Source organism: Trichechus manatus, unplaced genomic scaffold (assembly GCF_000243295.1).
Source record: "Trichechus manatus latirostris isolate Lorelei unplaced genomic scaffold, TriManLat1.0 scaffold00207, whole genome shotgun sequence".
Taxonomy (NCBI): Eukaryota; Metazoa; Chordata; class Mammalia; order Sirenia; family Trichechidae; genus Trichechus; species Trichechus manatus.
The window spans coordinates 984,833-1,012,645 of record NW_004444143.1 but is presented as its reverse complement, the minus strand read 5'-3'; the positions used below and the strand labels follow the sequence as shown (position 1 = coordinate 1,012,645).

The following is a 27,813-nucleotide window of genomic DNA, read 5'->3' as shown; positions in this document are numbered from 1 at the left end:
CTCAGGATGCTACCCAAAAGGTCGGCAGTTCAATCCACCAGCCGCTTCTTGGAAACCTTACGGGGCAGCTCTCACCTGGCCTGTAGAGTCGCTATGAGTTGGAATCGACTTGATGGCAACAAGTTTGGTTTGGTTTTGGTTAAGTGCCAGCTCTGGGCTGGAAGCAGGGTACAGCTGTAATGAGGCAGGAAAATCTCTGCCCCAGTAAGGTCTACAGGCTAGTGAGAGCTTGGTGATAAACAAGTATACCAATAGGATGATTTCAGATCGTCATAAATGCTTTGGTGAGAGAAAGCAGGAGGGAGAGAGGAAAGGCCTGGGAGTCGGGCTGTGTTGACAGGAAGCCTCTTTGGGAGCAGGAGCCAGCTGTGGGGAGAGCTGGGAGAGCTGGGTCCCAGGCAGAGAGAAGCACAGGGAGCTTGGTGTGTGGCAGCATAGCCAGGGCTGTGTGGCCGGAGCCCTCTGTGCTGGGAGAAGACAGTAGCATGTGAAGTTTGAGCATTCACGGAGGTCAGCAGGAGCCTGTTGTCTATTCTGAGGTCAGTGGGCATTGGTGTTATGTGATCAGGCCTGTGTATTAGATTCTCGGGCTGCCACGTTGAGAGTGGGCAGAATGGCTGGGCTGTGGCATATCTTCTCTTTGTTCTAAGCCTGTTTTATTGGGAGGGAGGAGGCTGTCTAACCAGGTGGTACTGGGTGCCTGGGGGCCACCTCTTTATAAATTGCTGGACACTGGCTCCTGGGTACCTTTTCCAGGAGAGAGCCTGGAGAGGCCAGCTGGCATCCATGAAGGAAAGAGAGGGCGGGTAGTGTGTTGCAATAGCTGGGCATCTTGTGCTGTGTGCTGTGTGGCCTAAGGCAGGTCACTGCACCTCCCTGGGCTTCAGTTTTCTTGTCTGTAAAATCCAGCACCTGCCTCTGTGGTGGTTATGAGAACTTAGCGCAGCTTGATAGATTGTAGCCTTTGTACAGGAGGGCCCAGGCCGAGAGATGGCCCCCAGGCCCTGCATGGAGTATTTGATCCTGTGTTGGTGGGGCCAAGAGAGACAAGGCCTGAGGTGCATGCTCATTATCCTTCCGTGCTCAGAGAGAGAAAGGGAACTTGGGTTGTGTGGGATGAGGTGGGGAGACATGTCAACAGGAGTCAAAAACTCAGATGCTCTCTCATGCCAGAAAGAAGTTTCCAGTTGGCCACATCTGTATTAGGAGCCAAACAAAGGAAGAGGGAAGAAGGAGAAGTTGGAGTGGGAGAGAGGAATGGCTGCAAATATCATGAGGGGTGGCATTGCCAGGCAGGAGGCAGCTCGAGGGTCATTATACGTGGCGGTTACCGCTCTCAGGCACATTGCTGGTGATTGATGACCTTTGTGGCCTTGTTAGCTTCCTCTTCCGCAGGAAGGCAGAAGCAGTCTACCCAGACACGGTGGCGCTGACCTTTGACCCCACCCACCAGTGGCTGTCCTGTGTGTATAAAGATCACAGCATCTACATCTGGGACGTCCAGGACATCAACAAAGTGAGCAAGGTGTGGTCAGAGCTGTTCCATAGCTCCTACGTCTGGGACGTGGAGGTGAGCCCCTCTCTCCCTGCTCTGCCCCTGCTCAGCCCCCATTTGGGGGCTCAGCTGGGGGAAGAAGCTGCTGCAGAATTTGGGGAACCCATTCAGCCATTGCTTCAACAGATACTTACTGAACCCTACTACATCTGAGGCTCTGTTTAGAGTTACAAAAGAAGAGAAAGAATGGAGTAGAGGCTTTTCATTTTCTTTTCGGCCATCTTTGTCATTGTGTATGGAACCCTGGTGGCACAGTGGTTAAGAGCTCAGCTGCTAACCAAAAGGTCGGCAGTTCACATTGACCAGCCGCTCTTTGGAAACCCTATGGGGTAGTTCTTCCCTGTCCTGTAGGGTCGCTATGAGTCAGAATCGACTCAACGGCAACGGGTTTTTGGTTTGGTAGTTGTGTATTTTTGGAGACATGCCTATTCAAGTACTTTGTCCATTTTTAAATTGGATTCTTTGCCTTTTGTTGTAAGAGTTCTTTATATGTTCTGGATAATAGACCCGTATCATACATATGATTTGCAAGTATTTTTTTCCTATTCTGTGGGTTGTCTTTTCACTTTCTTGATAGTGTACTTTCATGCACAAAAGTCTAATTTTGATGAAGACCAATTTATCTATTTTTTTTTTTTGCCTTTGATGTCATATATAAGAAACCATTGTCAAATCCAAAGTCTTGAAGATTTACACTTGTTTTCTAAGAGTTTTATGGTTTTATCTCTTGAATTTAGGTCTTTGATCCATTTTGAATTAATTTTTATATGTGGTGTGAGGTAAGGCTCCAACTTCATTCTTTTGCATGTGGATATCCAGTTGTCCCAGCACCATTTGCTGCAGAGACTATTTTTTTCTCCTTGTTGAAAATCAGTTGACCACAATTATATGGGTTTAATTCTGGACTCTCAACTATATTCCATCGATCAATACGTCTATCCTTATGCCAGTACCACACTGTTCTAATTACTGTAGTAAGTTTTGAAATTGGGAAGTGTGAACCCGCCAACTTTGTTCTTTTCAATATTGTTTTGGCTATTTGGGGTTCCTTGCAATTCCATGTGAATTTTAGAATCAGTTTTTCCATTTCTGCAAAAAAGGCTGCTAGGATTTTAATAGGGATTGCATTGAATTTGTAGATTGCTTTGGTGAGTATTGCCATCTTAACAATACTAATTTTTCTGATTCAGGAATACACAATGTCTTTCCATTTATTTTGACTTTTATTCCTTTCAGCAATGTTTTGGAGTTTCCAGCGTACAGATCTTTTACCTTCTTGGTTAAATTTACTCCTAGGTATTTTATTATTTTGGATGCCAGTGTAAATGGAATTGTTTTCTTAATTTCCTTTTCAGATTGTTCATTGCTAGTGTATAGAAATACAGCTGACTTCTGTGTGTTGATCTTGTATCCTGCACCTGTGCTGAATTCATTTATTAGCTCTAATAGTTTTTTTGGTGTTTCAATCCACATTGTTTAGGATTTCTATATGCAAAATCGCATCAGCTGTGAATAAAGATAGTTTACTTTTTACTTTCCAACTTGGATGCCTTTCACTTCCTTTTTTGTCTAATTGCTCTGGCTAGAATTTCCAGTACAGTATTTACTAGCAGTGGCAAAGGAGCACATCCTTATCTAGTTCCTGATTTTAGGGGTGAAGCTTTCAGTCTTTCACCATTGGGTATGTTGTTAGCTGAGGGTTTTTCATAATGCCCTTTATCATGTTGAGGAAGTTCCCTTTTATGTCTAATTTCCTGACTGTTTTTATTGGGTAAATGTGTTTGGATTTGGATCATGTGTTGTTGTTTTTCCTTTGTGGTATTACATTGATTAATTTTCTTGTGTTGAACCACCCTTGTATTCCTGGAATAAATCCCATTTGGTCTGGGTGTATAATCCTTTTAAAAATGCTGCTGGCTTTTGTTTGCTAGTATTTTTTGAAGATTTTTGCATCTCTATTTATTTATAAAAGTTCAAGCTGCACTGAAGGCACTGGTGAAAAACAAGGCTCCAGGAATTGACAGAATACCAATGGAGATGTTTCAACAAATGGGTGCAGCACTGGAAGTGCTCCCTTGTCTCTACCAAGAAATTTGGAAGACAGCTACCTGGCCAACCAACTGGAAGAGATCCATATTTATGCCTATTCCCAAGAAAGGTGATCCACCCAAATGCGGAAATTATCGAACGATATCATTAATATCACAATCAAGTAAAATTTTGCTGAAGATCAATCAAAAATGGCTGCAGCAGTATATCAACAGGGAACTGTCAGAAATTCAGGCTGGATTCAGAAGAGGATGCAGAACCAGGGATATCATTGCTGATGTCAGATGGATCCTGGCTGAAAGCAGAGAATACCAGAAAGATGTTTACCTGTGTTTTATTGACTGTGCAAAGGCATTCGACTGTGTAGATCATAACAAATAATGTGGATAACATTGCGAAGAATGGGAATTACAGAACACTTAATTGTGCTCATGAGCAACTTACACATAGATCAAGAGGCAGTCGTTTGAACAGAGCAAGGGGATACTGCGTGGTTTAAAGTCAGGACAGGTGTGCGTCAGGGTTGTATCATTTCACCATACTTATTCAATCTGTATGCTGAGCAGATAATCTGAGAAGCTGGACTATATAGAGAAGAACGGGGTATCAAGATTGAAGGAAAACTCATTAACAACCTGTGTTACGCAGATGACACAACCTTGCTTGCTGAAAGTGAAGAGGACTTGAAGCACTTACTGATGAAGATCAAAGACTACAGCCTTCAGTATGGATTACACCTCAACATAAAGAAAACAAAGATCCTCACAACTGGACCAATAAGCAACATCATGATAAACAGAGAAAAGATGGAAGTTGTCAAGGAATTCATTTTACTTGGATCCACAATCAACGCCCATGGAGGCAGCAGTCAAGAAATCAAAAGATGCGTTGCATCGGGCAGATCTGCTTGAAAAGACCTCTTTAAAGTGTTGAAAAAGCAAAGATGTCACCTTGAAGACGAAGGTCCGCCTGACCCAAGCCATGGTGTTTTCAGTTGCATCATATCCGTGCGAAAGCTGGATGATGAATAAGGAATACTGAAGAATTGATGCCTTTGAATTATGGTGTTGGCGAAGAATATTGAATATACCATGGACTGCCAAAAGAACGAACAAATCTGTCTTGGAAGAGGTACAACCAGAATGCTCATTAGAAGCAAGGATGGCGAGACTACATCTCACATACTTCGAACATGTTATCAGGAAGGATCAGTCCCTGGAGAAGGACATCCTGCTTGCTAAAGTAGAGGGTCTGTGAAAAAGAGGAAGACCCTCAATGAGAGTGGCTGCTGCAATGGGCTAAAGCATAGGACTGGGCAGTGTTTCATTCTGTTGTACATGGGGTCTCTGTGAGTTGGAAACGACTCAATGGCACCTAACAACAATTTATTTATAAGGGATATTGGTCTGTAATTTTCTTTTCTTGTGTTGTCTTTGTCTGACTTCATAAAATGAGTAGGGGGAATTGCTCCTGCCTCTATTTAAGAAAGTTTGAGACAAACTAGTGTTAATTCTTCATTAAATGTTTGGTATAATTCCCCGGTGAAGCCATCTGGTCCTAGGCTCTTGTTAGTTGGGAGGTTTTTGATTACTAATTCAGCCTCTTTATTTGATACAGTCCTCTTCAGTATTTCTACTTCTTCTTTAGTAAGTTTTAGTTGTTTGTGTTTTTCTAGGAATTTGTCCATTTTTTCTAGGTTATCTAGTTTGTTGGCGTACACTTGCTCATAGTATTCTTTTATAATCCTTTTTATTTCTGTGAAGTCTGTAGTAATGTTCCCCACTTTCATCTCAATTGTAGTAATTTAAACCTTCTCTCTTTGTTTTCTTAGTCTAGCTAAAGGTTTGTGAATTTTGGTTTAGTTGATTCTCTCTATTGCTTTTCTATTCTCTATTTTATTTATCTGTGCTCTAGTTTTTGTTTTTTTTTTAAATTGTACTTTAGGTGAAAGTTTACAGCTCAAGTTAATTTCTCATACAAAATTTTATACACGTATTGTTATGTGACACTAGTTGCAATCCCTATAATGTCACAGCACACTCCTTCTTTCTACCCCAGGTTTCCCGTGTCCATCCAACCAGCTGTCCCTTCCTGCCTTCTCATCCTGCCTCCAGACAGGAGCTGCACATTTGGTCTCGTGTATCTGCTTGAACTAAGAAGCACACTCTTCACAAATATTATTTTATGTTTTATAGTCCAGTCTGATCTTTGTCTGAAGAGTGAGCTTTGGGAATGGTTTTAGTTCTGGGTTACAGAGCTTCCAGGGGTGATGGCTTTGGGGGTTCCTCCGGTCTCAGTCAGACCATTAAATCTGGTCTTTTTACATGAATTTGGTTTCTGCTCCACACTTTTCTCCCGCTCAGTCAGGGACTCTCTATTGCATTCCCTGTTGGGCAGTCATTGGTGGTAGCTGGGCACCATCTGGTTGTGCTCTAATTTTTATTACATCCTTCCTTCTCATAGCTTTGGGTTTAATTTGCTCTTCTTTTTCTAGTTCCTTAAGGTGTGAAGTTATTGATTTAGTTCTCTTTTAGTTATTTACAGCTATAAATTTTCCTCTGAACACTGTTTTCACTGCATCCCATAAGTTTTGATATGTTTTCATTTTCATTTATCTCCAAGTATTTTCTAATTTCCCTTGGGATTTATTCGTTGATGCATTGGCTGTTTAAGTTTGTGTTGTTTAATTTCCACATATTTGTGAGTTTTCCTTCTATTATTGATTTCTATCTAGTTTCATTCTGTTGTGGTTGGAGAAGATCTTTGTGTAATTTCAATTTTTTTAAGTTTGTAGAGACTTGTTTTGTGTCCTAATATATGATATATCCTGGAGAATGTTCCATGTGCACTTGAGAAGGATGTGTCTTCTGCTCTTGTTGGGTGGAGTGTTTTATATATGTCAGTTCTGGTTGGTTCATTGTATTGTTCACATTTTCTCTTTCCTTATTGATCTGTCTAGTTGTTCTATCCATTACTGAAAATGGTGTATTGAAGTCTGCAACTTTTATTGTAGAATTGTCTGTTTCTTCCTTTGATTTTTTCAGTGTTTGCATTATATATTTTGGATCTCTGTTGTTGATGCATAGTGTTTATAATTGTTCTATCTTCTTGATGAATTGACCCTTTTTATCAATATACAGTGTCCTTTTTTCTCTCTTCTAACAGTTTTTGACTCAAAGTCTGTTTTGTTTGATATTAGTATAGCCACCCGTGCTCTCTTTTGGTTACTATTTGTATGGAATGTCTTTTTCTATCCTTCCTCCTATTTGTTTCCTTGGATCTAAAGTGAATCTCTTACAGACAGCATATAGTTGGATCATGTTTATCTTTATCCATTCTTCCATTCTCCGACTTTTGATTGGAAACTTTAATACGTTACATTTCAAGTAATTACTGATCGTGAAAGGCTTACTTCTGAAGTTTTGGTCTTTGTTTCTGTATGTCTTACACCTTTTTTGTCCCTCATTTTCTCTATTACTGCCTTCTTTTTTGTTTAGTTTTTTTGTTTTTGTAATAAACGGTTTAAATCCTTTTATTTCCTTTTCTGAATATTTTTTAGATAATTTTCTTTACGGTTGCCATGGAGATTACATTAGACATCCTGAATTTGTAACAATCTAGCTTGAATTGATACCAACTTAACTTCAATAACATACAAAAACTCTGGTCCTGCACAGCTTCATTTCCCACTTATGTTGTTTTTGTCACAGATTACATCTTTATACATTGTGTGTCCAATAACATAGATTTATAATTAATTTTTATGCTTTGTCTTTTAAATCATGTAAGAAATAAAGAGTAGGAGTTACAAACCGAAAGTAAAGTAATACTGGCTTTTATATTTGCCCATATAGCTCCCTACCAGAGAGCTTTATTTCTTCATAGTTACTTTCTAGTGTCCTTTTATTTCCACCTGGCCTCCATTGTTTCTGATGTGACGATTTCTCTCTTGCTACTTCAAGATTCTTTCTTTGTTCGTCTTTTGATGATTTGATTATAAGATGTCTTGGTGTGGATCTCTTTGAGTTTATCCTACTTGAAGTTCGTTAAGTTTCCTGGATGTGTAGATTCATGTCTTTCATCAAATTTGGAAAGTTTTCGTTCGTTATTTCTTCAGTTGTTCTTTTTGCCTGTTTCTTTCCGTCTTCTCCTGGGACTTCCATAATGCATATGTTGTTCTGCTTGATGATGCTCCACAGGTCCCTTAATCTCTGTTCACTTTCTTCATTTTTTTTTCCTGCATCTCAGACTGGATAATTTCAATTGTCCTGTCTTTAAGTTCACTAATTCTTTTTTCTGCCTGCCCAAATCTGCTGTTGAACTGCTCTAGTGAATTTTTTCATTTCAGTTATTATACTCTTCAGCTGTAGAATTTCTATTTGATTTCTTTTTATAATTTCTATTTCTTTATTGATATTCTCTACTTAGTAAGACATTATTCTTCTGGTTTGGTTTAGTTCTTTGTCTACAGTTCCCTTTAGCTCTTTCAGCATATTTAAGACAATTGATTAAAAGTCCAACATTTGAAATCTTTGCTACACTCTTTTTGCTGGTATTTCTGCTGCTGCTTGCTCATGGTATCTTGTTTCCTTTTGTGCTTAGTGATTTTTGACTGAGCTTCCCATTTTCTTTGAAAATTTATCTGTGCGGATGTTTTAAGACCTGGGCTAAAGATGGGACATGGATAATATATGGTAGCATTTGTGTTCCTTTTTTGTTTCTTTTTGATATAGAAGATATCACACTATGCTTGTTGATCTGCAGTTTACTCTTCTTCACCCAAATGCAACAGCATATCAGAAAGCTCTCACTGAGGTGGCTGTAATGGATCACTCTTTGCCTTTTTGTCTGAGAACTGTAGGTGTATCCTGAGTTTGAAGATCAGAGAGCTTGTCTGCCATCAGGATCTTTTCTGACTTGTTCTTCAGACAACACCATTCGCTTCTGGAACACAGATAGCAGCCCTGACTCTCACTGGCAGAAAAACATCTTCAGTAATGTGAGTGGCTTCATTATGGACTGTCTGTTAGGAGGAATAAAGACCTACCTTAAACCAGGATATGGGGGCATGGGGGAGTCTTGTGGAACTGAGGTGTTAGACCTCAGCAGGGCAGGACCCAAGAACCAAAGAGGGTCACTTCTCTCTCCCTCCCTCTTGTCTCTCTCCCTCCCTCCCTCTTGTCTCTCTCCCTCCCTCCCTCTTGTCTCTCTCTCTCCCTCCCTCTTGTCTCTCTCCCTCCCTCCCTTTTGTCTCTCCCCCTCCGTCCCGTTTGCTGAGGTAGCATGCTCTGTCCTCTGTGCTTCTGTCTGCCAACAACTCCTGCCCTCCAGGCAGCCTGACACTTTCCACAGAGAAGTGCTCCCCAAGTCTGGAGTCAGAATTCACGGGGAGGCTCTCTCCTGGGCCAGCAGGCAGGAACCTCCTCTGTCTAGGTTGCTGCCACACAGTGGGACCTGGGGCAGGGGTGCTGGCAGGATCCTGAAGAGAGTCATGATGGGAACCGGGGAAAACAGTTTGCTGAAGAAGTGGTTGGCATTGCTCGGGCAGTTAGGGAGCTTCTCCGGGCACCTGAGACCTGATCCCTCGTTCATTTACACAGATGCCTATAGATGGACTGCGCTGGTTGCTGAGAGTCAGCACACCAAACCGGGGAGTCAGCAGGGACTAAGATGGGCCTCTCTCCCACCTTTGTGGCACCTACTACCTACTGGGGGGGCAGACAGTGAGCTGATAACTGCACAAGTTAGGATGTAATCACACGTGTGATAAGTGCCAGGAGGGAACATTGCAGGGTGCTGGTAGAATATGTAACAGAGTCGTCTGATCTTGTTGGGAGCATTGGGGCAGCTTCCTGCAGGAAGAGATGACTCAGCTGAGGTTTGGAGGGTTGGGAGGAGTCAAGAGGGGAAGTAAGAGTGTTCCAGGCCAGGGAACATCCTGTGCAAAGGCCCTGAGGTAGGGAAGAGCTTGGTGAGTCGGAAGACCTGAAAGAGGTCGATGTGGCTGGAACAAAAGAGGCTCTGAATGCAGGGTGTGTAGCAGGTGCTCCTTTCCTGCCCTCTCCCGTCCACCCAACACTACCATCGTCTCTTCTGCACCTGTGATGTGTGTGTTCTGTTCGGCTGCACACAGTAGGGAAACCAAGTGAGAGGTAGAAGTTGGGCTCTTGTCAAAGCATCTGGAGGTAACTAGTCCAGACTGCTTTAGCAGCTACAGGAAGCCCTTAGAGATCCAAGAGCTTTCCAGCTCTCTGTTCTGCCATTTGGAGAGTATGGCCCTTGTCCTTGTGATCCAAGATGGACTCTGGAGCTCCAGCCATCACATCTGAGTTGCAGGCAGTGAGACAGGCAAGGAAGCAGAAGGGCACTCGCTTGCTTTACATCTCATTGGCCAGAATTTATTTGTCCAGCCTCATCATAGCTATTATTCTGAGTGATAAAGCTCCCAGCTCAAAACTGGAGTTCTGTTACTAATGAAGATGGGGGACTGGCTGTTGGGAAGGCACGGAGCTGCTCCTGGCGGCACTGACTGCAGCCCTCTCCTTCCTGCAGACCCTTCTGAAGGTAGTGTATGTGGAGAATGACATCCAGCACCTGCAGGACACGTCACACTTCCCAGACCGGGGAAGCGAAAACGGGACGCCCATGGATGTGAAAGCCGGCGTGCGCGTTATGCAGGTCAGTCCTGATGGCCAGCACCTGGCTTCAGGCGACCGAAGTGGAAATCTGAGGCAAGTGGGCCCTGGCGGGTGTCTAGCGCGTGCCTCGCAGCTGGGCTCGGGTACTCAGGGTGGTCGGGAGGAGCCCTGGCTTTGGCCCCTCCAGCTGCCCATCAGGAATGGGGGTTGTGAGCAACAGTCTAGGAAGCAGCCACCTTGGGAACGCCAGCTGGGAAGGCGCTTCCAGACCTCAGCAGCTGGGTGTGCAAACCGCAGAGCGTGTTAGAGTGGACAGGCAAGCGTGCATGACTCTAAGGTTGGGTGACACCATGACCCGTCAGAGAAGATGCCAGCTGGAGTGTGGGGAGTCCTGTGGCCTGGAGGAGGGACCAGGGGAGTGGGGCATTTCAGGGCTCAGGCTGCTCCCCCTGCAGGGGCTTTCCAAGACGTTAACAGCCCCATATATGCTGGCAGACGCGCGCCCATCACGGACCAGGGTTAGGATGACGAAAGATAGCTGTGACCACCTGAGGGTTGGGGCTGGAAGGGGTGGAAGGGGCTGGGGGTCCTGGAGAGCATGTGGCCTTGAGGGGCAGCCACCACCCAGCACCAGGAACACGGGTTCCAAGAAGAGCAGAAAGGGCAGGTTTTCCCTAGGAAATCAGTATGGGCACCTGTCTTGATGTAAGTCACTGCGTGAGAGAAACCAAGGCGTTCGTGGGCTGCCTGCATGCCAGGGCTGTGCTGTGGGTGGCAGGAGCAGCAGTGAGGGCTGCGTGGGCGTAGTGCTCTGCCCCAGGCCAGGCACTGACCTGAGCACCATGCGTATCCGCTGACCCCGGCCTCTGACGACGCTGCGCTGTAAGTCGGTTAGTAGCCTCGGTTTTAGATGGGTTAACGGGGCAACAGAAGTCGAGGGGAGAGTGGAGGAGCAGGGATGAGCGTCTCTTTCTTCAGTCCTGGCTCACGTGCTGACTGACTTCATTTGGAGAGAATGAAGAAAGTCTAGATCTGAGACTAAGAACAAGAGATCAGAATCACACATGCCCACCTGCGGGTCTTATCCTCTAGTGTGACCTCCGAGCCCACCCCCATCCCCAGGGACCACCTCTGATACAGGCTGCCCTAACCCATCCCCCCAGAGGACGGTCCTACATCCCTGGTGGCGGAGCTTCTATGGGGCTGTGTTCTGGCCCATGGAAACACAGGGGCTGGGTGCCCACCGAGGTGCTGCCAGGCTCAGCACTGCTCCCTTGGGAATGGCAGGCTTCCAGATGAGAAGGTGTGGTTGGGCAGCTTGGAGAGCCCTCATATCACCCACCTGGCTGCTTGAGGGGGAGTTCCCAGGGCAGGGCGTGGAGCTCTGGGCGGGGTACAGCAGGCAGCATCTGTCTCCCAGGATCCACGAGCTGCACTTCATGGATGAGCTGCTCAAGGTGGAGGCCCATGACGCTGAGGTGCTGTGCCTGGAGTACTCCAAGCCTGAGACAGGTGAGCCCCGGGGGGCGGGGGCAGGGAAATGGTTCCCCACACAGGGGTAGTTGGCATCTGGCAGGACTATGGGTGACAGCTGAGAGTCCTGTGTTTAATAAGGACCCTGGGACCTGGATGGCCAGGACTCCAGAAAGCAAGACACTTGCAGGCGGCACTTGGTCTGACTTGTTCACTGCTGGTCCCCAGAACCCTTACAGTGCCCAAGCTGAAGAAGTGAATGTGGAGTGAACGAATGTATGAATGAGCTCATCTTCTGCTGGGCAAGACAGATTAATAGAAGTTTTTAATGAAACGTATCATTTCGAAAAAAGTCTGAAGCCTACAGAAAAGTTGCCAGAATATTACAATGAACACCACCATAGCCTTCCCCCAGATTCCTCAAGCTTTTGTCATTGAAGTCCTGTCTGGCCCTGTGACTGTACGTGTGGTGTGATCTGCCTTCCCTGTGTGTCACGCTCCGTGTATGTGAGAGCGTGTGTATGCGTGACGCGTCTACACGCGCACGCGCGTATGTGTAATAACATAATAGCAAAAACATTACTATTTTTTCTCTTTTGCTGAATTGTTTAAGGTGCAAGCGTGATGCCCCTTCACCCCGAAATACTTCAGTGAGCATTTCCTAGGAATGAGGCCATCCATTAACTTACCGAGTTTGGGAAATTTTGCTTTGACACGACACCGCCATCTGTCCTGTGGCCCACATCCCGGTTTTATTGGGTGTCAGTGGTGTTCTTTACGGCACCTGTTTCTCTAGTCCAGCTTCACAGTTCAGCTGTCATGGTTCTTTAGTCGCCTTTATTCTGGAACGTTTCTGCAGCCTTAGTTTCTCTTCACGTCTTCGGCTCTCTGCAGGCCAGCCATCTGTAGAATTTCCCTCAGTTTGGACTTGTCTGTCTCCCTCGTGATTCCACTTGAACAGCACATTTCTGGCAGGAGTGTAACAAGCTGGAGCCGTGTCCTGGAGAAGCAGACACTGAACGCCATTTCCACCTCCTTTTCCCTTCTTCCATCCTCCACCTGTCGAGTTTCTTTGAATCTCTCTGCTCAGCACACCTGTTAGGCCTCAGACGTGCCAGGTGACCAGGGTGGCTACCGCCTGAGGGGCCAGCAGGGAAGGCCCAGTAGCAAAGGAAACAGGCCCGTGGGTTCCGTGGGGCCTGGACGCTGCCTGAAGCAGGCCCGCGTGGGCAGTGCTTGGACGGAGGGCGGTGGTTTCGGAGAGGCTGAGAGGCTGGCAGGGCTTCCTGCAGCCCGCCCAGGGGTGCTCAGCAGGAAAGAGCACTGGACTCGGTTAGGGACATCTGCCATGGGTGTGAGCAGGGGGCAGCGTGTCTAGGCCAAGACTCAGCCCCCTGAACTGGTGGCGGGGGATGTGAGATACCAGGGAAAGACCGCAGAGCAGGGGGAGTGGCCCTGGCAGGTTTGGGACAAGTCGGCTGCCATTCTGGAACTGAAGTCCCCTTCTGCAAGGACTGGAAAGCTGGGTCCCACTGCTTGGTTGGAGGCCAAGCATCTGAGCACGCTTGTCTAGACCCGTCCTCTCCACTTGCAGGGCTGACCCTGCTGGCCTCAGCGAGCCGGGACCGGCTGATCCACGTGCTGAACGTGGAGAAGAACTACAACCTGGAGCAGACCCTGGACGACCACTCCTCCTCCATCACGGCTATCAAGTTTGCTGGTGAGCCCACCTTCCCGGCCCTCATTAGGTGGGCTCCTTTGGGGGCCAGGAACAGCACACGTGCCCTCTAGCTTGAACAGAAAAGGGAGGAGCAGCTGTGCATCCAGGCGCGGCTGGATCCAAAGGTAGAATTTTGCAAAAATCAGCATTCTGTCAGCCCGCCTTTCCCTGGTGGCCAGGGTCTTGGTTGCCACCGTGCCCGCCTCTTCCTCTCAGCTTTGCCAGAGACTAGGAGCTGACTTCCTGTCCTGCCTGAAGTACCTGTTCTCCCTAGAAGGCATCATGGGTGCAGGGCTTTGGGGTGTTCTCTTGGGCCAGGTTGAGCTCATGTGCCTCCTGCCCCCACCTGCCCCCCTCCCTGATCCAGGAGGGCTGGCTGACCCCCAAAGGAAATGAGGTGCTGATACTGTCAGGTGGCGGGATGGGCACTGGTGACCGCTGCAGACAAATAGCTGCTAGCAAGGATCGAGGGACGGCTAATTCTGTGCCAGGCACAATCCTTGCACCCCGGGAACCAAACATGGATTCTTCCCAGCAGTTACCCCTTCCTCATCCCCTCTTCTTGCCTCTGTCTCTCTAGCTAAGATGGTAGAGAGCTGGGCAGAGCAAGTTTCCAGTGTTTAAGATGTTTCTCTGAAGGCTTAACACAGACCAGTCAGCTGACACTTCCCAGACATCCTTCAAAGCTGTCCGAACCCTCTCATTCTATGGGATGTAGGTAATCAGGCAGTAAATCTAGCAGTCTGGCAAGCAGTGACCTTACCTTTAGCAAATGGTCTAGATCCAGGAGAGGTGATGACTGTGGCCAGGGGGGTGGCCCAGAAGTCGGTCCTGAAGGTCACCTTCCTTAGAGCCACGGGCCAGTCTGAGAAGGTGCAGATCCTAAATCAGCTCCTGTGAGCCCTGCTGTGTCCAGGCTGGCTCACCGGGGGTTATGCTCAACATATTGATCAGTCAGCGTCAGCTGGGCACCAGTCAGTCAGAACCGGCCTGAGCCTCCCTGCTAAAGAAGGATTCAGCCTTTTAACCCTTATCCAGCCAAGTGAGTACAGTATCCGTGTACAGTTTACCGAGTGGCTCCGCGGATACCCACACGGAGCTTCGGAGTGGACAGGTGTAAGCCAGACACACCCCTGATGGGTCAGGGTCTGAATAGTTAACACTTGGGAGTCCTCCATCCCCCAGGTTCAGAAGCAGAGCCTTACCAGGAGCATGCAGGCTCTCTCTAGACCTCCCCGGGCCATGCGCCCTCCCTCCCCGACCAGGGCCTACTCCCTTGAGCGATTCTGTTTGTGAATCAACCTTCTGTCAGGAAGTGCCTCCTGGCTGGATCGCATCTGGTACGTCAGGCCCAGACCCCCAAATGTCCTGTCGTCTCCCTGGGTCTTCATCCTCACCACAGCTCTGTGAGGTATTTGTGCTGCTGTTACTCTCATCCGATAAAGAAGTGAAAGTAATACAAGCGAGAAGGCTCACAGTGCGTACCGCGTGGCAGCCGCCGTCCGAGGGCGTCACACGGCTCCTCTGTGGGCGAAGCTGGCATCAGCACCAGGGGACAGGCGGGGTGCTGAGGCCCGGGAAGCCCAGGTTCGGAGCCGTGTTTCGCAGCTTCGGCTCTGGCACCAGAGAAGGCACATGTCAGTCCCGGCCCTGTCCTGACTTGCTGTTGCACCATCTGAGCACCTCTGTTTGTACGGTGGGGTGGGTAGTGAGCGTCAGGGAGATGGGGCCGAGACGTGTGGATGTCCCGCCTATCCCTGCTGTTCCGTCACTGCCTGGCTTCACTCGCCCCGCTCCAGCTCTCCTGCTGTCCTGCCGCCCCAGTCGCCCTGCAGATCCCCTGCTGCAGGTGCTGCCCCTTCTGTACCTTTGTTGTCTTCATGGCCTTGCTCCGCAGAAGCCTTTGTCCCCCGCAGCTCTACCTGTACCCCCTCACACACAGCTCACACCTTACAGAGCCCCACCTGGCCCAGCACAGTCACCCAGCCCTCCCTGACCCCAGCAGACTTGGCTGGTGGTCCTCACAGCCCCACCTGGCCCAGCACAGTCACCCAGCCCTCCCTGACCCCAGCAGACTTGGCTGGTGGTCCTCACAGCCCCACCTGGCCCAGCACAGTCACCCAGCCCTCCCTGACCCCAGCGGACTTGGCTGGTGGTCCTCACAGCCCCACCTGGCCCAGAACAGTCACCCAGCCCTCCCTGACCCCAGTGGACTTGGCTGGTGGCCCTCACAGCCCCACCTGGCCCAGCACAGTCACCCAGCCCTCCCTGACCCCAGCGGACTTGGCTGGTGGCCCTCACAGCCCCACCTGGCCCAGCACAGTCACCCAGTCCTCCCTGACCCCAGTGGACTTGGCTGGTGGTCCTCACAGCCCCACCTGGCCCAGCACTGATCTCCCCCAGCCCTCCGTGACCCTAGCAGACTTGGCTGGTGGTCCTCATAGCCCCACCTGGCCCAGCACAGTCACCCAGCCCCCCTCACCCCAGTGGACTTGGCTGGTGGCCCTCACAGTGGAGCTCCATAGCTAGGACCCACAGCCCGGCCAGGCCCAGCAGCGGACCTAACAGACTTCCCCCCTTCCTGCCCTAGGCAACAGAGACATCCAGATGATCAGCTGTGGGGCCGACAAGAGCATCTACTTTCGCAGTGCCCAGCGGGTAGGGTGGGGCAGCCTGCTTGGGGGCTGAGGCGGGGGGCTTGTCAGGGCTGTCCTCTGAAGGCCCCGTCTGCCCTCTCAGGCCTCGGACGGACTACACTTTGTGCGGACCCACCACGTGGCCGAGAAGACCACTTTGTATGACATGGACATCGACATCACCCAGAAGTATGTGGCCGTAGCCTGCCAGGACCGTAACGTGAGGTGAGGAGGCGCCCTGGCCCCTAGCTGGCCCAGCCTGGGCTGCTCTCTGAGTGGGGCCATTAGGGACCTGGCTGGATCTGTCTTTTCCTGGGCTGGCCAGCGTGCAGGGACCCCGCTGGGTGTGTCTTAGGAGCTGGGCTTTCGGGGCCTAGCCTCCAGGTCAGCGCAGGCTCATGTGTGGCTCTCCCGGGAGCCTGTGCAAGGTGACTGAGAGGCATGTCCGCTCACGCTCCCTGAGCGCGTCTGGGCTGGACAGTGACCAGGACAGCCCTGGGCTCAATGAACCGTGACAGCACAGAGCGGCCGGGGCTGGGATGGGGAGCCCAGGGAATGGTGGGCTCTGCCGAGTCAGAAGGAGCCCCGCTGGTGCAGTGGTTACAGCGCTCGGCTGCCGACCAGAAGGTCTGTGGTTCAGACCCACCAGCCACTCTGCGGGAGACAGATGTGGCCGTCTGCTTCCGAGAAGATTGAAGCCTTGGAAACCCTGGGGGGCAGTTCTACTCTGTCCTGCGGGGTTGCTGTGAGTTGGAATCCACTCAGCGGCAGCGGTTTTGGGGTCAGGCAGGGCTTTCTGGAGGAGCAGACGCGTGTGGACGGAGTCGGGGAGGCTGTGGGGGAGTGAGCCGGGGGAGGCGGGGGAGGGCAGAGCTGTGCGGAGCTGCTCCACCGCCTCCATCTGCTCGTTCTCACTGGCTGCCGGGCACTAAGCTTGCGCGTGGTGAGAAGGACGGACGTTAACTCAGCAGACACCCAAATCCCTAGCCTTCACACCGCAGCCTGCGGGGCCGTCAGTCCTGACATGGTGCTACAGCCCAGGCACCGGGCAGGCCAAGAGGCAGCAGGGGCTTCGGGGGAGGCAGGCGCCAGCTGAGGCTGCACCAGAGGGCGGGAGAGCGGGGGCGGTCAGGCCATGTCATGCCCTCGCCTCCCCAGAGTCTACAACACGGTGAGCGGGAAGCAGAGGAAGTGCTACAAGGGCTCCCAGGGCGACGAGGGGGCCCTGCTGAAGGTGAGGAGCAGAGCCCCGGGGAAGCCACACACACACACCGCCACACAGCCCCCATTTGCCGGCTGCCCTGACAGCCACCTGAGGCCTCTGCTCTCCGAGCACCTCCCCGACGCCCAGGCCGTTGGAGGGAGCGGAGGAATAGACCGTCTCCCTTGGCGCTTGGTACAGGATCACACACTGGCCAGCACCCACCAGGCCTGCCTCACCCAGGAGGCTTGGGAGTGGGCTGGGCATGGGGGTGGGCGGCCCTGACCGCTGTACCTTTATTGTCCAAGCAGGAACAATAAGTGGTTTCCATCTTAAGTGGAAGCAGGTGCAGTGGGAAGGGTTGGAGCGGCCTGGGCCCCTCTCTCGGCTTGCCCCTACCAGACAGGGTGACCCAGGACAGGGCGGGAAGCTCGGAGCCCCGCACCAGGGGTGGTTATGAGCTCAGACTCCAGCCAGGCCCTTGGACTGCCTGACCTGCCTCATCATCTGTAAATGCAGTAAAGCAGCCCCGTCACAGGCGGTTCTATGGGAAGAGTACCTGCGCACACGGTGCTTAGCACCGGGCCTGGCTGCCACCGTCACCGCTGCTGTGGTGGTTCACTTCTTTACTGTAAAACGGGGGGCAGAAGTTCCAGCCCTGCCCGGGTGTGTGTCCTGAGGGTTACCTGGCATCCAGCACGAGGGGGTGTGGTCGTGGGCCCAGGCCTCGCGAAGGGGAGAAGCGGGCAGGCCGAGGGTCGTGTGGGTCCTCTTCCCGGCAGGTCCACGTGGACCCCTCAGGCACCTTCCTGGCCACGAGCTGCTCCGACAAAAGCATCTCAGTGATTGACTTTTACTCGGGCGAGTGCGTCGCCAAGATGTTTGGCCATTCAGGTGGGTGTGTCCATCCTCCGCGGCCACACAGCCCTTCTGACGCAGAAGGTGAGAGCGGCGTCTCCTCTCTGTTTGCAGAAATCGTCACTGGCATGAAGTTCACCTACGACTGCCGCCACCTGATCACCGTGTCCGGGGACAGGTGGGAATGGCCTGCGAGGCCGCCCTGGCGGTGGGTGGGGCCTGTACTGGGTGGAGAAGTGGGGTGTCAGCCACCAGAAACCCCGCGCTCACAGCCTCCCCGTGGAGAGGGCACTTCTGAACCTTCCAAGCCACTCCCCCCTTCGGAAGGGGGCGCCTTGGTGTCACACCCAGCCCTGAGTTCAAATCCCAGATCTGCCGCTTGGGGCCGTGGCCAGGTCACTGTCCCCCAAGCTCAGTTTGCTGCTCTGTAGAAGTGAGGGCACCACCGACCCTGATGACTGTGCGGTGAGAGTCAGATGAGATGAGATACATCGACTCCTTAGCACTCGGTTGGCCCCTTTTGTCTTTCCCTTCCGTTTACCACGCCCCTTCCTGACATCCCCCTCTCCGGTCTTGGGGCCTCCAGAGTCCCTAGTTTGCTGGGATGCCCTGGACCCAGGCGCAGCGTGTGGGTACACAGAGCTGTTGGAGTATGTGCTTGGGGAGGGGCTGGGGAACGAGGCCTGGGCTGTGGTGACCCGGGTGGCCTCCATGCCCACTGTCCCTCCCGCCTCTGCACCTCTCTTTGGTCTCGGTAGCTGCGTGTTCATCTGGCAGCTGGGCCCGGAGATCACAACCTGCATGAAGCAGCACCTGCTGGAGATAGACCGCCGGGAGCAACAGCAGAACATGAAGGACGGGCACTGGAGCAGCCATGCCAGGTCCTGGTGGCCGCCTGGCCATCCCCCATCTGTCCACTCACCAGAGTGTCTCTCTGCCCTGGGCCCCGTGCGGGTGATGCTAGGGACGTAGCCAGGACAGCCCTGGGCCCTGCCAGCCTAGTGGGAGACAGGCCTGAATACAGAGTTACAGTAATACTGATGATAAGGGTTTTGAAGTGGAAAAGTGCTTGGGGAGCCTCTGAGCACGATGATGGGGAATGCCCAGGGGCTGCAGGACAGGAGGCCCCTGACCCAGCCGCGGTGGGGAGGAGGTGCAGCAGGCGGCGGTGTCCTCGTTCCCAGGGGAAGGAGTTTTTGTTTTCATGATTCTTACTCTTTCATGAAGGGTCTTCCTTCGCTTGTTTGAGTCTTCTAAACGTTGTTTTCTAAGTCTTTACGCCACAAATCCAGTTGTGTTTGGAGTGAATTCATATTCTAGTTTTGATTTGGGATTTGGGCTTGGGAGGCTCACTGAGTGGGAGGTTTGGTTGTCTCTGTCTCTGGCCTCTGGGTCTGTCCCTCTGTCTTGTGGTTTTGCTGTTCCCTCCATGAAGGCTCCCGAGGCCCCACGAGGACCAGGCCTTGACATGGGCCGTCTGTCCTGCGGTGGTCCTGGCGGTGTCACAGACCAGGCCCCAAGGGCGTGGGAAGCTCCCTTCAGCACACATCCCATCCCACTCTGGGGCTGTGAGCAGGGCCCTGGCTCCAGTCCCCGCCCCGTGTCAGGCATGTTACGGTGTCCTGTACGCAGAGGGCCACGATCTCATTGCTGCCACCTACTTTCTGGGTGGGAACCCTGCTTCACTTCCTGTCCCTGCTGTGGCCCGTGGAGAGCGTGCCTTATTTTTTGAGCCCAGCCGTGTGTGTCATTACCGTGGCAGAGGTGTGGAAGAGGTGTGCTGGGGAGACCCGCCAGCGCCATCTTGACTGGAAGCCACATGGAGCTTAGCACAGGGCCCGGCCCTAGGCAGCCACCCCCCCCATACATGCACACGTCCCCGTATTTCCGTTCTTACTGTCCTCATCCTCGGCCGTAGGCAGGAGACCTGTGTGTCCGTGCCCAGTGAGGCCCGCTCCCTAAGCCCTGGAGAGCAGACAGAGGACGAGCTGGAGGAAGAGTGTGAACCTGGGGAGATGCTGAAGACACCATCCAAAGAGAGCTTGGAGCCAGGTTGGGAGAGAGGCCCATGCACAGGGGCCCTGTTTTGAGCCTTGTTGGGGTAGGGGTCAGTGCTGGGTTTTGCCCCCTAGTTTGTGTTCAGGGCCTGGCACATAGTGAAGCTCAATAATCTTAAATCAGTCATGACTCTTTCAGTGTAATAGGAACCAGACTCTGACTGGCTTAAGCTGGAACCAGAATTTATTGGTTCCTGTGACTGAAGTTGAGAGTATTGACTTCAGGCATGGCTGGATCCAGGTAAGGAGGGGATGTCAGAAGGAATGCGGATATGTTTTTCTCCATCCTGCTGGCTTTTCTCTCAGTCAGACTCTCCCTTTCCTGGGGGTAAAGATGCCCCCCAGCAGCCAGGTTGATAAAACTGCATAGAGAAGAGAACACCCCTTTCCTAATAGCTCTAGCAAAGTCCTGGAGTCGAGACTCAGGTGCCTGGTGTGAGTCGTGTGCCCCTTTCTGAACCAAATCACTCTGACTGGCCAGGCCTGAGTCATGTCACCTCTGAAGGAAGAAAGGAAGGAAGAGGCTTTAGTCAGCCCCACTCGAACCACCTGACCAAAACGGGGGGAGCAGGAGTGGAGTGTCCCGGGAAAAACAGCGTGCTGTAACCCAGGAGACAGGACAGATTCTGTTGTTCAGGCAGAGGGGAGAGTAGCAGCTCAGCAGCTCTATACAAGGCCACTCTGTCCATGTAAAGATGGCGTGCCAGCAGCCAGGGACGGACTGCCCGATAAGCAAGGTACGGCATGGGCTTATCTGCGGTGCAGAATTTCCCGCTTTTTGCCACATGTTGTGCGCTCCAGTAAGTAAACCTGAGTAAGCCCATACTTACCCTTGCTTACTCACCCACCCTGGTGGCAGCATCGTCCCACCTCCTCGTCTGACTTCACAAGGGGGAGGGAGAATCAAGATCAACACCCAAGGCTGGTTGCTATGAGGCAGAGGGCAGACATAGCTCCTTTCTCCAACCTGTTTACTAATTCTTATACCGGCTGTCCCTCCCATGGCACCCTCTACTCTGCTGGTCTGATAATTTGTTGCAATGGCCACACACAACTCACAGACCTACTCATGCTTATGGGGTTTATTAGAGAGGTAACAGGTTAAATGCAGGATCTGTAACAAGTCAGGATACATTTCCTGGGTCAGGACAGCTTCTCGGCCACGCCTCTCTCTGACGCTAGGCCTCTTGGCCAGGTCTCTGCCCTGCTTGGGCAAGTGTTACAAAGCTCTTTAGCTCTGCCAGTAAGTGCCCAGGGTCACCCCATTCTACCGGTAAGCCTTGGCCCAGAGGCACTCAGCTCTCTCACTCCATGCGCTGGCAAGCCTAACTCTGCAAAAAAATGCCCAAAGGCACCCCACTGCTCCAGGAAGCCTGCCTGAAGGCACGCTCTCTCTCGCTGTGTGGGTCAGCACACCCACTGTAACCGCCTTGCTCTGTGGGCCAAGAAGCCCCCTGCGCTGCCTGGCACCAGTTGCCTGGTTCTGCTGCCGTTTTGCGGCCGCTGCTTGCCGTCTTATCAGATATTAGAGGTTCTCTCCGTCTCCTGGGTCTTGGAGGCTCTTAGCACAGGCCCAAAGGATGCCCTACGCTCTCATCCCTTCTTCTTGACGGTCACGAGGTCCCCCAGTAAGCCTCTCGGATGGCTCATTTTAAGCCTAGCAGGATGGTAAAACTGACCAACCCTTCTTTGGGGTTCCATACACTTTGTTTTTCATGGTTTTACCCCCACAAGGGTGCCGTGCACCTTATTTGTATTATTAGTAAGCTATCCAATCCCCGTGGTGGGCCATAAGCACCTCATTTGCCTAGCTTCACCCAGTCATTTGGTGGGAGTTACAAGACCATCGTGAGAAAGGCCATATAAAAGGGACCCATCGTACCACACTCTATAAGTGTCTGCCCCTCATGGTTGCAAGATGGCTGCCTCAATTCCAGACATCAGAGACATGGCTGAAGAGGAGAGACACTTCCTTCTGAGAATTTCTTTTAGAGAAGCCAGTTTCCCAGAAGCCCCTGGCAGGCTTCCCGTGGGTCCCACTGCCAGGACTGCTCTAGCTCTGAGAGACTGGGAACAATGACGAACACCAGGAGCTTTTAGGATGGGTGGTGGGCTCTGCCGACCAAGGGAAAACAGGAAGGAATATGAGAATCCATTGTGATTTTTCTTGTTCCCACCGTTATAGCCAACCCGTGTCCTCTCCAGTGGACAAAGCAGAGGCATCTTTTAACCAGGAGCATAGTGGAGTTTTTTTTTTTGAGCCGTTTCTCTCTGGGTGGGCAGGGAGGATTTTTTGTTAATTTGCCGCCGCTGTGAGTGAGGCTGTACCGACTGGCCCAGGCCGCCTCCCTGGGTGTGTGTGAGGGTTTCCCCAGGAGAGAGGCGGAGGAGCAGAACTGCCAGTCGTGGGGTTTGGACATTTTCAGTTTTAGAAGAAAACCCCAAAGAACTCTGCAGACCCAGTTACTGCTCCAGTGCATTATCCCGCTGGTCCCCACACTTTTGCTGACCCCTGATATTGTTGAGCATTTTCACTGGTCAGTCTGAGGGAGAGTATGGTGTCCCACTGTGTAATCTCGCATGCACTGAGTTAGCGAGGCTGAGCGTCCCGAGATGCCCGTCAGTCCCTCTCTTGCCTCTTGGAGACCTGTCTGCTGCCCGTCTGGCTGCCGGGGAAGTCCTCTTCTCACGGGCTTTGTGTGCCTCCCCAGATCCTCGGTGCCTGCTGACCAATGGCAAGCTGCCGCTCTGGGCAAAACGGCTGGTGAGTCTGCCAGGGGAGGGGAGCGCCGTCCCCGTGCCCCGTTCCCGGGACCCCTCCTCCCCTCCACGTCTCTGCTATCCCTGGAGAACCCCCACCATCCTCCCAGCCTCAGTTCTGACAGCCCTTCCTGCTCCCAGCGTATCTGCTGAGCCAGCCACTGTGCCAGCCTCTGGAGATAGTGGACAAACACTCCTGTCCTCATGGGCTCACCTTCCAGCGTGGGAGGCAGACAACACCCACATGAAATAAGTAAATTCGACAGCATGTTGACAGCTGATAAATGCTGCAGAGGGAAAATAAGGAGTGTAAGAGGCTCCCCGGGAAGATGGTTGATACTTGCGGGTACTGGGGAAGAACGTGCCAGGCAGGGAGACCAGCCCTCAGGTGCCAAGACCGGGAGGACCGTGGTGCTTGGCACGGTCACGGGGGGAACCCAGGCTGGAAGAAGGGCTCGAGGACGAGGTCATGGCAGCCAGGTGGTTTGGGGTCGTGTGAGCTGTGGCGAGTCCCCTCCACCCTCTTCGTGGGCTTCCACTGTTTCTCCGTGGCCCTGAGTGAGATGGAGCCAGGGAGGGCTCTGAGCCGGAGGGCCGTGATCTCACTCAGGTGGTAACAGGTCCCTGTGGCCGCGTGTGGGGAACAGACTGGGTGGGGTGGGGCAAGGTGGAGCAGGAGACCGGGGTCGGGGGGAGGTGGAGCAGGAGACCGGGGAGAGGCTGGACCAGGGGGAAGAAGCAGTTGGATTCTGGATGGATTTTGAAGGTGGAGCTGATCGACTGGACGTGAGGGAAGGAGGGGCCGAAACGACATCAGGATGGATTGACTGTTGACTTGGGGGCAAGGCAGGCTAGGGGCCGGTGGGTTAGAAGCTGGCAGCAGAATCGGAAGCCCTAGGTTTGAGGGTTTATTTCAGGAACACCACCAGACCCTGTCCCTTTGAAAAGACCACAGCACTCCCCCTGCCCACCACCTGCAAGGGAAGCCTTAGGAGTGAAGTCACCTCAGGGCCTTTGCTGGTCCCTCTGCCTGAACACTCTCCCTCGTTCCTACTCATCCTTCAGGTCAAAGCTTCAATGTCAGCTCCTCAGGGAAGTCCTCCCTGACATCCCCTGCCCTAGACACCAGGTCAGGACACGTGACTGTGCTCTGAGGCCCGCAAGCTTCTCCTTATGTTACACCTGGAGTTCCAGTCAGGGAAGATTCACAGCACGCTTACTCTGTGTAGGCTGTCTAAACCCTTTACGCGCGTTGTCTCATTGAATCCTTGCTGTAGCTCTGTTGATGGAGGGGCTTTTCTCATCCGCATTTAGCAGGTAGGGAAACTGAGGGTTAGAGAGTTAAGTACCTCGTCTGGGTCACACAGCTGAGAACGAGGCCGTGGGATGGAGTGTAGGCAGGCTGGCTTCAGAGCCTGAGTTCTCCACAGCCACCTTCTGGTGTCTCTCAAGCGGTGACACACAGGACCAGGGTGAAGACTGTGAAGTGGCCGGATTTGGGGCGTGTTTAGAAGCGAGAGCTGACAGAATTTGCTGATGAAATGCAGTGTGGAGTATAAGGGAGAGAGTAAGAGAGAAAGGAAAGATAATCCTAAGGTTTGGGGCCCGAGCAACCAGACAGGGCCTGAGGTGGGAAGGCTCTCGGAGGACAGGCTCTGGGGAAGGGCAGCACGTGCACGCGGGAACATGTGTTAGACGTCCATGCAGAGATGTGGCGCACCTGCACAGCAGTTCTGGAGTGTGAGGGAAAGGCTGGGGCCGGAGGGAGAAATCTGCAAGTTGTTTCTGAACGGAACTGAATGAGGTCTGAGCAGTGCCCCTGGCCCTCGCTGGAGCTGCTGAGGACGGGCGGGCTGCTGACTGTCCCGTCACCCTTAGCTCGGAGATGACGACGTGGCAGATGTCTCAGCCTTCCATGCCAAGCGCAGCTACCAGCCACACGGCCGCTGGGCAGAGCGGGCCGACCAGGAGCCCCTCAAGACCATCCTGGACACCGGGGACCTGGACTGCTACTTCAGCCCCATGAAGCCTGAGAGCCTGGAGGACTCTGTCCTGGACACAGTGGAGCCGCAGAGCCTGGTGGGCCTGCTAAGCGAGGTGCGTACCGCCTGGCACGCAGCCCCTGCACCACAATCTCCTACATGGGGCCCGAGGCCTTGATGCTCTCCGTCTGAAAATAGGGCTGATGTCCCACCTGAGGGGAGCGGAGAGGGCTGCGTGAGATGGTGGAGGGTGGGATGGAGGGCCCAGGCCTGGAGCACAGCAAGGCTTCGCGGGGCAGACGGGTCTGGGAAGCAGAGCCCCGGCCCTCCCTCTTCCTGGCTGTGTGACCTGGAACAAGAAGCCTGCTTGCCTCTCTGGCCTCGGTTTTCCCATCCAAAAAAAGGTCACAACAGTATCCTCTGCCTGGCAGGGCTCTGATAGGGATCTGGTGCTAAGACCAGGGCCTGGGCCATTAGAGGTGCCCAGGCAGTACTAGCTCTTCCTGTATTGTTTTCCAAACCATTCTTTTCTAGGCTGTTGCATACGTTTTCTTTTTATTCCCATATAATATATATACAGTAATGTATATAGCTCTTAAGTACATAGTTGAGTGGATTGTTACTTGTGTATACACCTTTGTACCTACCACCTAGGTGGCAATGTGGAACACCTCCCCCTTGTGCCACGCCCAGTCAGTAACCCTCCCACCCCCCAAGGTCACTGACATCCTGATCTCTCTCACTGAGCGTTGGTTGGTTGGCCTGTTCTTGAACTTCATATACATTCTCAGAGGGCCACGCCTGTTCCTTATCTGTAAAGGGAGCACTGAATAAGCCCATGGTGGGAAGTCTTGGCACAGGCCTGGCCCACAGCGAGTGTTACCCTCATTGGCATCATGCCTAGCGGCTTGCGAGGGCCGGTTGCCTGCCACCTCAGAGTGACTGTGTTCTCTTCACCTTGCAGTCAGAGCGTCCCCAGGAGAGCGGCTGTGGGCACCCTTCCTTTCTGCCCCTACAGAGGGGCTCTGAGGCCAAGGAGCTCGTCACCTACTCCCTGGAAGCAGCAGTGACGGTCATGGGCACAGACAGGTGGGTGTCTTTGCACCAGGGGGCTTTGGTTGGAGAGAGGACGCCTCAGCTGCTAGGTTCACCCTGAAGAACTGCTCCCCTCTCCTGGTAGGCCTGTGGACGTGGGGATCGGAGAGGGAGAGGGTGAGGCCCGGCGGGGCAGGAGCCCGGCCCTGAGGCTCAGCTGCTGCCTCAGTTTCCCTTGCTGCGGGTAGAGGTGCAGGGGCTCCTGGGAGAAGGGGTGTCTGGAGGAGGCAGGAGAGCCCAGTGGGAGCAGAGTGCAGGAGCCCCGGGGGTTCTGAGGGGGACGGCTGTTGCCTAGCCCGTCAGCTGTGGTCCCCTTGTCTTCTCCCACTGCACCGCAGCCAGTACTGCGCCTGCAAGGTAGCTGAGGGGCCTGCGGACCAGCAAGATGACTCCTACCTCAGGATCTCCTCCTCTGGCTCCAAGGCCCAGAGCCTACCTGAGGGTGCGTAGGGGCAGGCAGGGCTCTGGGGTGGGCTGCTTGTTCAGCCAGGCTCCGGTCTGAGCGCCGTGGGCCACCTGGACGGGGCTGCCAACCTCCTACAGCGGAAAACAGCCAGCCCCTGCCATTGCCCGAGGACTCTGCCACCTCTTCAGTGTGTAACCTTGCTGGTCCATAAAAACGGGGGGGTGTATTATCATCCCCATACCCCACATGGGGAAACCGAGGTCAGAGCAGCTGAGTCACTTGCCCAGTGAAGGCACAGCTGTGACCTCCTGACCCCCACGCTCTGCTCCTCCAGACTCGGGGGAGTCAGAGACAGACTTGGAGTGCAGCTTCGCCACCGTCCAGTCCTCCCCTCCACGGCCTGACCCAGACCCTCGGTTCGACGTGACGGTTCCCCACACACCAGGTAAGCAGGGGCCAGACCAGCAGAGATGGGCTGGGTTCCGGAGTGGTCAGAGTGTATAACCACTGGCCCCACATTGGCCCTGCACTTGGCACTCGCTGAGCCTCTTCCTTCACCTGGGAGGTGGTGGGCCTTGCCTTCTGAGCCTGGTGGTAACAGCCTGGTGCGACAGGCCGAGTCCAGCTTCCTCTGCTGGCGAGGGGCGTTGTCCACGACTCCCGGTGTCGGCAGCCTCCCTCTTTGGCCCCCTTTGCCTCCCCGCAGGATGCCCGGGGCCTGCCGAGGAAGAGGTGGCCCCGCCAGAGGGGCCCGGCCTGCCCAGCAGCTCCCTGCCCCAGACCCCGGAGCAGGAGAAGTTCCTCCGCCACCACTTCGAGACGCTCAGCGACGCCCATCCTGAGGGTAGGGCCCTGCCCCTCTCTGAACCCTGCCTGGCCCACCCGATGCTGAACGCAGGCTGGGTGACTCGGGCAGGGCTTTCCTTGGCAGGACCAGCGAGGGTGGGGTGGGAGGGCACAGCCTTCGCCTTAAGGACTGAGCTGCGCAGTCCTCCTCTCTGTCTGCTCCTGAGGTGTCCGCTCTGTCTGTTGATGGGGGGTGCTGGGAGCCTAGCTGCTGATCTGTGGGCCTGCATGGGCCCAGGGCAAGGTGGCTGGAGGGATTCTGAGGGTCCCCTCATCTTTTCCTAGAGCTCTTCCACAGGTCCCTGAGAGACGTGAAGGCCTCCGAGGCTGAGGACTTCTTCCTCAATCCCCGGCTAAGCATCTCAGCCCAGTTCCTCTCACGCCTCCAGAAGAAACCCAGGTGGAGCCAGTGAACCCTTACTGTACCCTCAGCTCTGTATCCTTCCGGGGTGGGGCTGTGTCCCCTCAGACCCCTAGGGCAGGGCTGTGTCCCCTCAGACCCCCAGGGCAGGGCTGTGTCCCCTCAGACCCCCCAGG

At 52.9% G+C, this 27,813-nt stretch overlaps 1 protein-coding gene across 1 annotated transcript in view; it reads left to right on the top strand.

The window, feature by feature from the left end:
- WDR62 (WD repeat domain 62) overlaps positions 1-27,813 on the top strand; it is a 45,848-nt gene that overhangs the window by 14,805 nt on the left and 3,230 nt on the right. Inside the window, exons 9-27 of the mRNA XM_004388177.1 lie at positions 1,381-1,570; positions 8,466-8,603; positions 10,157-10,335; positions 11,663-11,754; positions 13,310-13,435; positions 16,026-16,093; positions 16,175-16,296; positions 17,230-17,305; positions 18,055-18,166; positions 18,245-18,308; positions 18,889-19,011; positions 20,049-20,182; positions 22,899-22,951; positions 24,826-25,044; positions 25,894-26,018; positions 26,363-26,466; positions 26,765-26,875; positions 27,137-27,274; positions 27,562-27,676. Of these exons, the coding sequence (XP_004388234.1) occupies positions 1,381-1,570; positions 8,466-8,603; positions 10,157-10,335; positions 11,663-11,754; positions 13,310-13,435; positions 16,026-16,093; positions 16,175-16,296; positions 17,230-17,305; positions 18,055-18,166; positions 18,245-18,308; positions 18,889-19,011; positions 20,049-20,182; positions 22,899-22,951; positions 24,826-25,044; positions 25,894-26,018; positions 26,363-26,466; positions 26,765-26,875; positions 27,137-27,274; positions 27,562-27,676 (2,289 nt within the window). The remainder of the gene's footprint in view (positions 1-1,380; positions 1,571-8,465; positions 8,604-10,156; positions 10,336-11,662; positions 11,755-13,309; positions 13,436-16,025; positions 16,094-16,174; positions 16,297-17,229; positions 17,306-18,054; positions 18,167-18,244; positions 18,309-18,888; positions 19,012-20,048; positions 20,183-22,898; positions 22,952-24,825; positions 25,045-25,893; positions 26,019-26,362; positions 26,467-26,764; positions 26,876-27,136; positions 27,275-27,561; positions 27,677-27,813) is intronic.